Genomic DNA, 15,291 nt, shown 5'->3' on the forward strand with positions numbered 1-15,291 from the left:
TGTCTTGTAACAACCCTGTGAGGAAGATATAGTTTATATCCCTGTTTCACACACCGAAGCTCTTGCACACAGTGAGATTACATAACCTACCCCGAGCACAGGCCTCTGAGCAAGAACCGGCCGTGCGGCTCCAGAACCCATTCGAGCACCTACCTTGTCACGTTGCCTCTTCCTTCTGTGTTTTCAAAGCACTTTTTTTTTGCATTTTATGACAGATTCTTGGTACGACAGATTTATGGTAGATTCTCAGGCCCTAAGTCTGCAAGCTGACTCTCCACCTCCTGGAGGTTTACGCAGACGTCTTGCCCACACGGCGGCAGCCACGACACAGCAGACGCGCACACGTGCAGGCGGGGGCTGCGTGGGAGGTGGCGAGGGGCGGAAGGGCTCCCTGAGGAAGGGGCTCAGCGACATAGAACAGTAGGGCGTGGGTGGAGTTTTCCTGGTTTTACTGCCCTGCACGTGAAGCCTTACACAGAGGAGAGGGTGTGGGGTTAAGGGGAAGGTAACCAGGGCAGCTCTCCAAGCTAAGCGCTCATGAGAAAAGCAGGCCTGTCACTCTTCCTCATTTGCTTCTTGGGATGTCATGATAGACCCAAATGGGGAAACCAGATGTTAATTCCGTTTGGAAAAGAGCAGTAAGGCACACCCCCCGCCCCCCGCACGGGGCCAGGGGGCCGCGCTAGCTGCCCTTCCCAGAGGCAGGCCTGTGCACGGGGGTAAGTATAAACTCAAATCACCCCCCGCGTCCCGCGCCCCCCGCCCGAGAAACGGCAGTGCCTCCAGGGCCAGCCCAACCCTGGTCCCTGCTCCCTTGTCTACAATGTACACCCAGGTTTTTAAAAGGACATCAGAATGCAACGGCTTATGTATGCGGGGCAAGGAGGTCCACCCCCAAGAAGGGCACCATCCGCAGGAGGCAGTATCCAGGGCAGAGGCAAGAGATGAGCCCAGAGCCGCCCTGCCTGGGGCGCAGGTGCTGCAGGAAGGGGGTCTTTAAGTAGCATGCAAGACTCCTCAAAATCCTCCCTTTTTAAAAGAAGGGAAATAAAATCAAACCCTGTATACCAGTCACAGCAAATGCTACAGCCTCTATACTGAAGGAAAAAAAAAAAAAAAAAGCTGCTCTGGCCAATGACTTGGTCACACTGGGATGTGTGCCTGTGCGTGGGGAGTAGGGGTGGCGGTACAGACTGGAAACCGAGGCAGCTGAGGACCCGACACGGCTCTTCTCGCACACCTGACGGGCACCCTCCACAGGGACAGGGAGGGACAGGCAAGCCAGCCTAACTCTCCTTCTGCTACAGCCCCCGTCATGCAGTGCTGCAGAGGCTTTACAGGCTCCAATCAACCACAGTCTTCCAGACTGCGCTATGAAACAACACACTGCGGCTTTCCATGCTTTCTGAAGGCGGACTCGTCGGGGTCCCCAGGTTTATCCATCTTGTTTCCTTGCAAAGCTGTGAGTTCCTCAAGGACAGAGACTGTGTCTCCGTTACTCTGTCCTGAGTCCTGGTTCCCAGCACAGCTGTGTAAGGACAGCTTTAGGGCAGCGATCGACATAAAGGACGGTTCATAACAGTGGAGAAGGGAAAGTAGTTGCTTATTAACAGCTTGTCAGATAAACACAGAATAAAAAGTTAGAGCTATTGAGAGTGTGAAGAAATACAGCCTTGGACTTCCCTGGTGGCGCAGTGGTTAAGAACCCGCCTGCCAATGCAGAGGACACGGGTTCGAGCCCTGGTCCGGGAAGATCCCACATGCCGTGGAGCAACTAAGCCCGTGCGCCACAACTACTGAGCCTGCGCTCTAGAGCCTGCGAGCCACAGCTACTGAGCCCATGAGCCACAACTACTGAAGCCCGCACACCTAGAGCCCGTGCTCCCCAACAAGAGAAGCCACCGCAATGAGAAGCCCGCGCACCGCAACGAAGAGTAGCCCCCGCTCGCCGCCAACTAGAGAAAGACCGTGTGCAGCAACGAAGACCCAATGCAGCCAAAAATAAATAAAAAAGAAAAGAAATACAGCCTCGCTGAATGGTGTGGAAGCACCGAGGCACAGACCCTCTGAGGACTGAGGGGCAAACGGCCCGTCTGTCTGAAAACCCCCTCACTGCACAGAGCGAGGGGCCCGGGGAGGCGCGTCCAGTACCTGATGCAGGCACACCAGCGTGTAGAACGCCTCGCCAGCCGCGGTGGTCATCTCCGTGTTGTGCTTTTGCAAAACCAGCATATCAAACACCAGCTGAAAGTACACAGTAACACCTCTCAATAAAGGCACACGATGGCCATATAACCCTCCAGCCCCTCCCCATTCCGAAAGGGAAAAAGAGGGAAAAAGAGGTTATTCTTCTTTATTAAATAAATCTGAAAAGTAAACAGTTTTTTAAAAATCCAAGGATAACGTGAAGATGTTATTGCTTGCTGTGGTGTATGAAATAATCAGATTATCAAATTCCATGCTATATTCACCACATAAAATCTCCAGAACACAAAATAACCGTGGAGGCTAACGTATCCACGGAAGCTGATCTCCGAACCCCGCAGTGAACAGAAAGGCACGGTCTCCTCGTGGACGACGGTGTCGGCACTGCCCGCCGGAGCGAAGACCCCCGGGCAGTGACTGCACCCAACGTCTCACCTTGAGAAAGTGCCGTGTTGCCAGGAAAAGCGGCGAGTCTGTCTCCTGCGCTTTTGCACACTGTTCCGCCAACGGGGTCAAAGCTTCCAGGCACAGCTGGCAGACCTCCGGACTCATTCTGATCACGAAGGTCAAAGAACAAACCAGAGACACTTGGCTTACAAAAGGTAAAAAATTAAAGCTATTATCCAGTGGACGGCTATCTCTAGAAGGTGGGTACAGCGGTGTGTCTTTACTGAGTTAGGTGAGGACAGGAGATTCCCAGTGTCTCCGAGATTATCCGTGTGTGTCTGGGGCCCAGGACTGGAGGTGTGTGTGTGTCCTGACTGTGATGCACACAGCCACGTGGCAAGGATCAGAGACGCGGCAACAGGACGTGGCACTGCCACCTGGGCTCCGTGAGACAGGGACTTTGGGGCCAGGGGCCGAACGCCTCTGGGTCTGTGAAAGGAGGACAAGGGGGCAGGTTAATGGAAGAAACACAGAAGTAGGGCAGCTATAGGCATGACTGCTTTTTAAAGAAATAAGACTGAACCACAAAAGAAAAAATACAAATTCTGGAAACTTTTCTTCTAGCAACCTCTTTTTCCCTAGTGACAAGTGATCACGATGTTCACTCAAAGGATATGACGTCATTCCTAGTTCCAACGAGTACATCAGACTTTTAAAAAGATCTTCAGGGAGCTGTGGTATTTTTTCAGGAAAAATCTCACAGATAAATGTGATTAATTTGTAGTATTGATTACAAAGGGTTGGAAACTGAAAAAGAAATATTAAATATTTAGATGTTTAATGATATCTAACTTGTTTTCATTAATGGAATAAAGTAATAACCATCAAGCTTCTAAGTATAATGATTTGTTTAAAACATACAGGATATAGAAAACATAAAGACCTAATTAAATGTAAAAATGAGTTACAAGAACGGGAACACTTTAGTAACTAATATGAAAGTAATACACAGTAGAAACAGTCATCTTCTGGATAGTTACAAAAGCCATAGCCAATTCCAGATATTCTATGTTTACCTTGAAAAAGTGAACAAAGCAGCCAAATCTCAAATTATTAAATGACCTGTGAATAAAACCATTTTGCAAATGTATTTATTTGCATTCAAGCATGTTGGAAAAATACAAGAACGTAACACAAACTGTTAAAATTATGATTAGAACGGAGTATTCAGTCCTGCACACTTCCAACATCTATTTCCTGGTTGTGCAGTCCTGGAGAACTGAGGTAAAAAGTAGGTAATCTACAGCTAACCTCATTTAAGAAAATACACATCTAAATGTCTAATGGTTTATTTGATGAATAAACACCAAAAAACAAAAAAAACCCTGAAAGCAAATCAATACACAAAGCTTCCTGAACTTCCCACCCTGCCGGCTGCTCTCCGCAGAGACACTTCTCCAGGAGGGACAAGCCTACAGTCACAGCCGCCGCGCCGGGAACCTAACAGCTCTCACTCTGACCCTCAACTGCACAGGCCCCTCCCAGCCCTGCTTCCTCCCCATTCCCCCTCCCTCTGCCCCTCTATTTTGTGCACCCCCCTCCTCCTCTCCAACCTCCCACCTCCTGACAACGCAGGAGAAGAGAGCCTCCCTCGATGGTACTCAAAGGGGGAGAAAGGGCAGCCTCACCGCCACCACACCCCTGACATGGACCAGTGCGAGAAACCAAGGCCCAGTGCAGTCAGAACGTACGGAACTTGACCAGCTGTATGAGCCCTGGTTTCTTACCATCCCATTTCTCCATGGAGCGGCTGGGAAATGCCTTCTGTTGCCCAAACCCTCAGCCTGAGAATGATGTTGGGAAAGCACCAGAGAAATTCACTACACATGTAACTTACTGTATTTGCTGAACGACAAACGATGAGGGGATCAAAACCGCGAACATCGGCACTCAGGTTCTGGAAGAACCAGTCTTTCCCCGACACTGAGGGATCAGTGAGTGCAGGGCCCCAGGGAAGCCATGGGTGTGAAGGACACAGAACAGCGACACAGACACTTTATCTCCACACACACGTAACAGACGAGTAGGTACTGGCCCCCTGAATTAAATCGGACGTGTATTCGTGTCTGAAATACCTTGAACCTTCGCGTTCAAGCATATGCGGTTTTAATGTTCACCTTCCTTTCTTCACTTACCTTCAAGAGGTCCTGTGACATCAAGGGCAGAATCAGGTTCACTCCATATAACACAACGTCAGCTGCCGACACAGATCTGTTTGCTGCTGGCCCAGGCTCCTGACCCCTAAACACTTCATCTATAAAATGAGAACAACGCAGTCTTACAGCTGTAACATCAATAAACCTACGAAGGTTGGTATGTTCTCCTGCATGAAAGTGAAAGCAGAGTCAAGCCCCCAAGACAAAATGAATCTGCAAGAGGATAATACATCCTTTTGTGTTGTACTGTTTAGGGTCTGAACACTGGATGCAGATATTCTGTGTTTACATTATCATTCTACGACGATGAAAGTAAAACTAACACTTAATCAATGTTTTTTGAAAAGTAAAATTGACCCCACTGACACACTGGTCATACTGTGAGTTAAATAATTTCCACAGTACTATTCACTTTTCTCCTAGGTGTGTGGGATTTTTCTAAGTTGGAAAGGAATGGGGGGAAATATAGGAATTAAATATTGCATAAAAAAAGAAAGTTTTTTTTTTAAAAGCTACTAATATGACAAAGGATTATCACCCTTAATCCATAAAGGAGGCATATAAATTACTCAGAATCTTAAAACCTAAACAGATAAAGGACCAAAATCCACAAACATCTAACAAAACCATAAGCCCAATGAAAAACAAGTTCGATCCAATCACTAAGCAAGCAATACAAAGTTTTTGAAGATACTACTTCTGATTCATTAAATTACAAATGACTTCTGAATGATAACATTTAAATGCTGGTGAGGATACAGTGTGATAGTTACCCTCAAAAGCAATATAATAAGAGACTTTTGAGCACTGTATATAGTAAGGATATAAACATAAACTTAGACAGTGATTCATCCACAGAAGTAATCAGTTTATCACTGTAACAGCAAACTTGTAAATACTCCAGACGTCCTAGATTACAAAACAGGGTTAGGTTCCAAAATGTGGATTGCCACGCAGCCATCAAAAAGTCATGAAAAATTTTAATGACAAGGAAGAGGCTAATAATACATTAATGAAAAAGGCAGAATATAAAATTATATTTGGAGCATAATCACAAAAAAATTATACAAAATAACCAAAAGGGAAATTAACAAAATGCAATTACTCTGGATTATGTCAAAGTATGGGTGATTTTTCTGTCCCTGTACTTCAAATTTTTTCTATTATGAGCACATTTACTTTCACAACAAGGGGGAAAAAAGGACAAAATGTGGTAAAAAAGCACTTCTACTTAAAAACCACTTTTTCAGCCTAATTCTGTGCTCTTCTCCAAGAGCCTCAGTTCTAGGTGGAAGAATCCCATTTTCCAAAGCCGGGTACTGGCGAGCCTAGATCCATCCAGTAGGAAGCCTGGGCCTGCTGGGCCGGGGCCACGGCAGGCTGGCCACCGCCGCTGGGTCTGCTCGAGAGACGGCTCCTGGCCTGGACTGTGGGACTCAGCTCTGCAGCCACGGGCTCTGCCAGGGGCTCAAGAATGTCGTGCAGAGGCTCATTTTCAGTTATGCTTTTATATCTCACCTGGCATGTTAATTTTATTTCATAATATTTAAAATATTTTCTCTTATCTCACCTATTATCTTTAATTTTTTAAATAATTACTTAAAAATATTCTCTCCCGGGCTTCCCTGGTGGCACAGTGGTTGAGAATCTGCCTGCCAATGCAGGGGACACGGGTTCGAGCCCTGGTCTGGGAAGATCCCACATGCCGTGGAGCAACTAGGTCCATGAGCCACGACTACTGAGCCTGCGTGTCCGGAGCCTGTGCTCCACAACAAGAGAGGCCACGACAGTGAGAGGCCTGCGCACCGCGATGAAGAGTGGCCCCCGCTTGCCGCAACTAGAGAAAGCCCTCGCACAGAAACGAAGACCCAACACAGCCAAAAATAAATAAATAAATTAATTAATTAAAAAAAAAATTCTCTCCCTTTTTACCATCTATTTTATCTGTTGCTTTATCATTTCCTATTTTAATTGTCTTCATTTTCTTTTTTCTAGACCTCAACCTTATCCACCTTATTCTATTCTTTTAACCCTTATTTTGTACTTTCAATCCTGAGCATTTTGGCCTCAATTTCTTTTCTAACATTGTATTACGATTTCAATCCTTCTGCTTTTTTATTATGAAAACCTGCCCGTCCACACTCACCCACACTGTTTACTCCACAGCTCGCTCCTAGGGGAGCCTGAGAGGGCTTCTGTCCCCTCCAAATGCCTTTCATACAAAGCTCTCCCATCCCTCTCAATATCAGTTCTTAACTGAGAGTCAGTTCCTCAGGGTACAGGACTCTTATCCTGGTCCTTACACCCCTGGAAAGTCTACAAATCAACTAACACGGCATGTGAACCTCAGCGGGTCGTGTAACATACACCGTTCAAGGGAAAGGCTCAGAACAACTTGAGGCCTTAGAGGCACATCTGATCTAGAAAAGGTGAAGCAACCCCGGCCTGAAGGAGTCAGAACACCTGGGACCGACCACCCGCATGAGTGGCTGGGCCTGGAAACAGCGGCAGCGGCAGCCCTTCACCTTGGCGCCCTGTCACCTGCCCAGGGCGGTAAAGCTCCTGGGCTGAAGCTGACGGTGCCCGGCACAGGGCAGCTCCGCCAGAGGCCTCTGCCGGGCGAACAAGGGAAGTGAACCGGTGGAGGGAACAGAGAAGAACGGCGTCCAGTGTCAGGTGTGCTGAGCCCAGGGGGCGAGAAGGGATCGGAGAAGAAGGGGCAGCGGCACCCGCTGCCCAGGGATCAGCTCAGCCCGGGGAGGAGGCGTGGACAGCACGTCTTCCTCGTGGAGCGCGAGGCCCTTGTGTCCTGCGGCAAGGCAGGCGGTGGGCAAGAGGCGGTGAAGGAGAGCTGTGGGCACTCGAGGCTCCGGGCACCCGGACACGCCCGCCTGTGACAACAGCGGTGACGAGGACAACAACGGCAGGCACCTGCCAGCTCATCGTGAACGCAGTTTGGCAGGCACCGATTTTCACAGCCCCTGTGACAGCACGGGAGGCCCAGGAAGGCAACAGACTCCGCCAGGCCACGCTGCTGGGGAGCCCCAGGTGAGGGCTTCAGAGTGTCGCCTGCCAGCCCCCAAGTCCGGTGGCTCCCACGCTGCAGTGGGCACAGGGCTGGGGTTTCCTCAGAGGACGCGGAGGAGGAACTCGACAGCAAAGCGAGCTCTGGACACTGGCCTCCGAAGTCAGACGCTGGGGCGCGCTAGCTGCACACCGGCAGGCAAGTGGTGTAGACTTCTGGGCCTGTTTCCTCGCCTCTAAAACGAGTGCAACAGTGGCACCAGACTCATGCTGCTGTGACAGGGACAGTGTCCGGCACCGGCTAGGAGCCTAGGACAGGGAAGACACCAGCACTTGCACCTCTACCAGAGGAAGGCCAAGCACACAGGACTGCTGGTCCCGCCCTCCCCGCAGCCACGGAGACCGACTTACACCTGTTCGGTAAATGGGACCTCCTCGTGGCACGTCACGTAATGACAACGCTCCTTCGCTTTAATAAAAACAATAACGACAACAAAGTTGAAAAGCCCTCACGCACGCTGTACCTGTGTCGCTGAAATCTATGAACTCCTTGGACAGCAGGTTAGTAAGGAGCTCCATGATGAGAAGCAGGTCTTGGTACTGCTCCTCCTCCTCCACGGTAACGTCGACCCTCTGCCGCCCTACGTTGTTCTTGGAGTACACGCGCAGCAGGGTGAGGCAGGCCTCGTACAAGTTCATAGCTTTGGACTGGGAAAAAGCAGGCAGAAATTAGGCTACTAGGGGGAGCCGGGCTGGGAAACAAACATAAATATTAAAGAAGTTTAAGATGTAATCTAATAAATTTACTCTGAATTCCAACAGCAGCTCTAACGCTTGTCTTAAACTATATTAAAGCATTAACAAAAATGAAAAAGCATAACGATTACAGTTATATTTAAAATATCAGTTTTCTAACAATAAAATTTGACACTCTTTTTGTGTGCATTTGATTGTGCATACCAGAAAGACAATATAATTTTGGCAACAGAACCGCTTTACTCCTGTTCAACTTCTTGTATGACGTATATTATTTTAAGATTTAAAATGCTTTAACGTGCAGAAGCACAGAGCACCAAGCATTAGAATAAACGGCACTGGCCTAACCTCTGAACAGTGCACCTGTGACGACCTTTGTAACATTGATCAAACGTAACCTCACTTTTAAGCAGGTTCCTTTGATCTACAACAACAACAAACACAAATCAGGAACATCTTTGCTGACTGAATATAAAAGAACTTAGTGTATCTGAACATTCATCTGATTTACAAAACAAAGATGCAAACTGCCACTTAAAATGGTTAAGTCCTAAGGTTCCACCACAGAGAAATTTGTTAAAATTTTCTACCATAATCCATTTGTTTTATCAAATATTCCTCATGTGAATGAGTTTGACTGAGTAACATATTAGCCCAAAGAAATGCCTGATTATTAACATTCTTAGGGCAAGAATTTACATTCATTGAACATGCCTTCCTCTGAACTCCGAGTTCTTTTTTTTTTTTTTTTTCTTTTTTTTTTCGAGTTCTTTTGAAAGATCTTTTGGAGGCATAAAAATATTATTTCAAATAACGTTCATTCAATCTGAAGCAAAGTATCTATCATTTTGTTGTAGCTATCAGGAGTTTTGATCTGGAAGGGATCAAAGTAGACCGTGCTCACCTCTCCAAGATAGCATATCTGCTTATGTGCAACTTCAACAAAAACTTCTATAATGAGATTGACAGTCTCAGGGGTGTTTTTGTAAACTTCCATCAATCCAATGCAATTGGTAAGGAAGTCCATTAAAAAGTTAAAAAGGATGGCTACATTGTCAACCTGGGTAGCCTCAGCAATGCCACACAGGGCCTCCAGTGTGGCAGTGATCTCCTGCTTCACCTCCTCCTGCTGGCACATCTGCGGAAAGTTTTCCTGGTTTATCACTCTTAAGAATCGCTGCTGAAGAGGCTGAAGAACCTACAAAAATAAAGCGTGAATTTTTTAAAAGTCTGATTCACATGCTTAATTTCTTCAACGTGGGTAAATATTCACTTTCCAAAACATTTCTAATTGTTGGAGGCAAAAAAAGCACAAAAAACAAAAAATACCTGAACCACATGTTACAAGCCCCATTTTGAAGGTGATCCTAACTTCTGGCAAACAAATAAATAACACAGCCCATGCAAAGGTGCTCACATCACCAGTCAACAGGAAAATGGAAATCAAAACCACAATGAGATATTACCTCACATCTATCAGAATGGCCATCAAAAAGACAAGAAACAACAAGTGCTGGCGAGGGTGTGGAGAAAAGGGAACCCTCGTACACTGTTGGTGGGAACTCAAATTGCTACGGCCACTTTGGAAACAGTACGGATGTTCCTCAAAAAATTAAAAATAGAATTACCATAGGATCCAGCAATTCCACCTCGCATATTTATCTGAAAAAGTGAAAACACTAATTCAAAAAGATACATGCACCCCTATGTTCATAGCAGCACTATTTACAATAGCCAGGACACGGAAGCAACCCAAGTGTCCATCGACAGATGAATGGATAAAGGAGATGTGGTACATATATACAATGGAATATTACTCAGCCATAAAAAGCAAGGAAATCGTGCCACTCATGACAACATGGATGGGTCTTGAGGGCATTATGCTAAGTAAAATAAGTCAGACAGAGACAGACAAATACTGTACGATCTCACTTATACATGGAATCGAGGAGGGAGGAAGACAAAGATACAAACTTTCAGTTACAGGATTAATAAGTCCTGGGGATGTAACGTACATCATGATGACTATATGAGATGTAGGAAAGTGAAGAGGGGAGATCCGGAGAGTTCTCATCTCAAGGAAAAAAAATGCTCCTTAATTTTTTTTTCTTTTTCTTTTTTTGGTATCCATGAGATGATGGATGCCGTCCGAGTCACAATACATGTAAGTCAAACCATTATGCTGTACACCTTAAAGTTATACTATGATGTATGTCAATTACATCTCAATAAAACTGAAAAAAAGAAATTATTACTTATGGAAAAGAATATAAGTGCATGCTATCATCATACTTCCTTAAGTAATTTAAGTTCAAAAGAAGAAAAAAAAAGACTTCCTTGACGCCATTCACAGGATTCTGCCACTATCTTCATCTCTTTCCCATTAGCAACAAAAAAAAAAGATATTTCATAAAGGGCCATAGGGTAAATCTTTTACACTTTACAGGACATACTATCTCTGGCCCAACTATTCAATTACGATTTCACTGTAGTGCAGAAGTAACCATGGAAAAGATGTAATCGGTTAAGCATAACTGTGCTTCAATAAAACTTTATTTATAGGGACTTCCCTGGTGGTCCAGGGGCTTAAGACTCCACGTTCCCAATGCAGGGGGCCCGGGTTCGATCCCTGGTCAGGAAACTAGATCCCACGTGCCGCAACTAGAAGTTCGCATGCCGCAACGAAGACCCGTCGCAGCCAAATATATAAATAAATATTTTTTAAGAACTTTATTTATAAAAACCGCAGATCAGATTTGGTCTGTGGGCTGCAGTCTCCAACCTCTGTCCTACTGGGTGAAGACCAACACATAGCTCCAGCCTGTTTTTCCCCTTCCAACTCCCCTGGGTGTAAGAGTAAACAGGCATATTCATGAAGAGGATCTCTTAATTCTATTTAAAGCTGCACGTATGACAATAAATTATTTAAACTGGAAACACGTGGCCGGGCTGGTTTTCGTTCTGGCTCTGAAGTCGCAGACTGCTGCCTGTTTCTGTTACCGTGCCCTTTCTCAACACTAAGGACATCCAGTCACAGGGATCACAGGCTGGCAACCTACCTGCACTGCTAACTCCTGGTTCCCAATTTAAACCTTATTATGTAAGACGACGTGTCCAGGGTGGTTGCTGTGGGTTGAATTACATCCCGCCAAAATTGATGTGTTGAAGTCCAAACCCCTGGTACCTCAGAACATGACCTTATTTGGAAATAGGGCTGTTTCAGAGGTAATTAGTTATTAAGATGAGGTCCTTTGGGCGGGCCCCTAACCCAGTATGACTGGTGCTCCTGTAAGAAGGGGAAATTTGGAACAGACATGGGCACACGGAGATGCAGGGGAATCAGGGTGATGCACCCACAAGCCGAGGAATGCCGCAGACTGCCAGCAAAGCACCAGGAGCTCCGGGAGAGGCCGGGAACCCCAGGCCCTCCATCACAGCCTCAGAAGGAACCAGCCCTGCCCACACCTTGATCTCGGATTTCTGGCCTCCAGAACCGTGAGATAGTAAATTTCCGTTGTTTAATCCACTAAGTTTGTGGTATTCTGTCACAGCAGCCCTAGCAAGCCAACACAGTGGTTATTTAATTTGCACGTCCTTGTCCGAGACAAAGGAACACGTCACGGGTTCTTCATGGAGAAGCAACACACCAGCTCAGGCCCTCATTCGCGTTGGGGGAAAGGTGTTTTAACTGCCGGGCACTCGACAGCGTTCAATGTCCTCACGCAAGCAGGTCAGCAGGTCGGACGAACCCTAAGCGCCAACCCACTCGTTAGGAGGGAAAACACCAGAAAAGCTATGTTTCCACAGACCGTCTGCAGCAACACATAGATGAAACCCCGGCAGGGTGACGCGGAGAAGCCACCACAGGCAGGGGAACGGTTACCTCTGTCCAGTACTGCTGCTTGGTCTCTGCGTCCATGTGAGCGAAGCCCCCCAGGACAAGCGCCTTCATCAGCGTCCTCTGCACGGGGCTGGATAGGAAGTTCAGAGGCGGGCGTCGGCTCGCGAACTGCTTGGCCAGGTTCCACCAGCTTTCACACTGGATCACCAGGTTTGCCCTGCAGGGAGAGACAAGCCGCACCACCTGTTTACACCGCAGCGCACTAAGCAAACAAAGCGCAGGGCTACGGGCGTCAACTTCTGGTTCAAGTCCAGCACAGACAACTTGGTATATAGACTTTGGAGTCTTGTATTCGGACCCAATTAGCCGTTTGTCAATGTAAAGTTTATTTAATCTCTCTTAATTATCAGTTTCCTGATCTGTAAAATAAAGATAGCAACAGTAATAACAGCTCTAAATTTCATGGCTGAGACTGATGAAATGATTAAATCAGATACTACATATGAAGTGTTTGCAATAGTACCTAATAAATTACAAGAATTCAATAAATAGTAGCCAATGACAGTAGTAATGACAATCATTTTCCTATGTAGTAAGAAAACTGAAAACATCTCCAGAATTTGTTATAGAAAGCACTAAAAATTTTACTTTGCAAAATCAAATTATTAATTGTTAAATTATCAGTTTTTCTCATCTTTAAAATGGGATAATACTAATGGGATAGCTGAAAATTCCAATAAGACTATTCTATATTAAAACTGTAAATTACTAAATTAAATATATATGTTACTTATAAAGATTCTTTGATGCTAAATCCTTGAACACCTATGCAATCTTCAGTCGTAACATGGAAAAGCTCTGTTTGCATTTGTAACAAGAATATGATATATTTTTTAAAACACATTGCTCCAAAAACGCAGGGTCCACCTAGACCTTAGGACCGTGTAACTGTTCACCACTTGAAAAGACTCCAGTGAAGTCACACGCATCAGCTCACCTCTCCCTTCTCTCCACCAAGGTGACGAGCAGCTGCACCGTGTCATTTGCGAGGTCCTGCTCACTGCTGCACACCGAGAGGTTGCTGAGGACCTTCTGCAAGAGGTAGCCAACGATCCACTGAGAGCCCTCTGTGTCTGCTCCAAATGCTGTACTGAATGGCACGCTTATCTTCAGAGAAAACAAATTTTTTAAGGTCAGAAAGAAAGATCTGCTGGAAAAAGGAAAAAAAACAAACACAAAAACAAAAAACCCCGTAGAGAAATCAAACTGAAATGAGCACTAAATCTGAAGTACTGCTTACTTCACACCAATTTTCTAAATGTATTCATTTCTGAAAGTCCAAAAAAGGACATCGTCAATCCACTGACGTTTCCCAGTGTGGTTTTCCTATTAGCTTTAATTATTCTCATATTACAAACACAGTCACATATTCACACCAAATACAAAGAACATAAATTAATCCATTCCCCAAACAGTACTCTGCACTTAACACAGGTTAAAATAAGCAGAAATCACATGATGTGCTCTAGGAAAAGTTAACAAAACAGCATGCTATCCACACGGTTTTCTCCAGTGTGGAAGATGCTCAGCTCTTACTCACATTCTGATGAGAAAATCACCAAGAAAAATGCTCTCATTTCTATAATTCCCATCCTCATAAATCCAAACGAAGTCAAACGGTTTTACATTCTGACCTGATCGTACAGTTTCTCATCCACCAGGAGATAAGTCTTTGCCCAGCGTTTTAGAAACCAAACAATATCTTTGCCCATCTGAGGGCTTAGCAGGTGCGTGAGATCTGCCCTTATTGCCCGAGACTCAACTTCTGAAACTCTGAGAACAGCAGACAACAGCCTGTAGGTACAAAAAGGAAGTCATTTATTCCTTTATCAGTTTATTGGCTGTCTAACCATATTTTTCTCCTAAAAAGCCCTTTTCTGTTTCTCAACTCTCTGAAATTTTCTTCAAGTGGGTTGGAGACAAATGCCCCATTTTATTGCTGACCTTTCAGGAAGCAGGAGAAAAGAAAAGGAAGAGAGTCATGGCTAGAGACACCCTCTGTTGGGCTGTGATCACACGTGCGAGTCTCAGCACTACTGTCTAAAGAGATTTTTCAGGTTCAAAACAGAGAAATGCACACAGTTAAAAGCTACTTAAAACCCACGGACACTGGTCATTTTATGGTGTGGGGACGGGTCAGTGACTTATCCAGAATGTTCTGAATATTCAGTCTTGTCTCTAAATCTGACAGTCCTATTTATTTCCTAACAAACTTGACTTTTAACGGTATTTTTAAATAAAAACGTTGCTAGAATTACCTACGTAAGTGCATGTATTGTCCTTTCTACACTACGGAATTCATACGCTGAGCAGCGTTAACACAGCATGATACGCAGACCAGTAAAAACAAAAAAAAAAGGCTTTGTTCTGGGTTTGGAAGGGGGGCACAAGGGATCTATATTTAACCTGACTTTAGCTAAAAGGCAAAGAAGCAAAGGACTTAAGCGGAAGAGCCCATCATGACACCATTCTAGGAATATCGGCGCTAAGGCAGGAACGCTGCTTTCTTTCCCCGCTGCTCTCAGGGTGAGTGAAGCCATCTCCCTGCTGTGAAACCTCACGGGCAGTTTCAGCCCCTGACCCACTGCTACCTCCTTCCCAGCTGGCGACAACCCCTTCTCTGACCTTCTTCTTTACACAGGTGGGTTTAAGGTCTTCTTGTTTCACTACATACACTCGCTATGCCAACAGTATTCAAAGTTTTAAAAATGATCTTAGAGTGTATGTGAGCAAAAATAACCCAACCATCTCACAATCCATTTTAAGTTGAAGTATCAAATTTTCCCCATAAGAATAAACAGC

At 45.5% G+C, this 15,291-nt stretch overlaps 1 protein-coding gene across 2 annotated transcripts in view; it reads right to left on the reverse strand.

Annotated features, from left to right (window-relative positions):
- Positions 1–15,291, reverse strand: part of XPO4 (exportin 4) — a 107,115-nt gene that overhangs the window by 5,518 nt on the left and 86,306 nt on the right. For both annotated transcript variants that reach the window (XM_059902986.1, XM_059902987.1), the window contains exons 14-22: positions 14,124–14,283; positions 13,427–13,596; positions 12,472–12,646; positions 9,493–9,786; positions 8,357–8,540; positions 4,788–4,906; positions 3,268–3,399; positions 2,641–2,757; positions 2,152–2,244 (exon numbers count right to left, since the gene is read on the reverse strand). In XM_059902986.1, the coding sequence (XP_059758969.1) occupies positions 2,152–2,244; positions 2,641–2,757; positions 3,268–3,399; positions 4,788–4,906; positions 8,357–8,540; positions 9,493–9,786; positions 12,472–12,646; positions 13,427–13,596; positions 14,124–14,283 (1,444 nt within the window). The remainder of the gene's footprint in view (positions 1–2,151; positions 2,245–2,640; positions 2,758–3,267; positions 3,400–4,787; positions 4,907–8,356; positions 8,541–9,492; positions 9,787–12,471; positions 12,647–13,426; positions 13,597–14,123; positions 14,284–15,291) is intronic.

Source organism: Balaenoptera ricei, chromosome 18, assembly GCF_028023285.1.
Source record: "Balaenoptera ricei isolate mBalRic1 chromosome 18, mBalRic1.hap2, whole genome shotgun sequence".
NCBI lineage: Eukaryota > Metazoa > Chordata > Mammalia > Artiodactyla > Balaenopteridae > Balaenoptera > Balaenoptera ricei.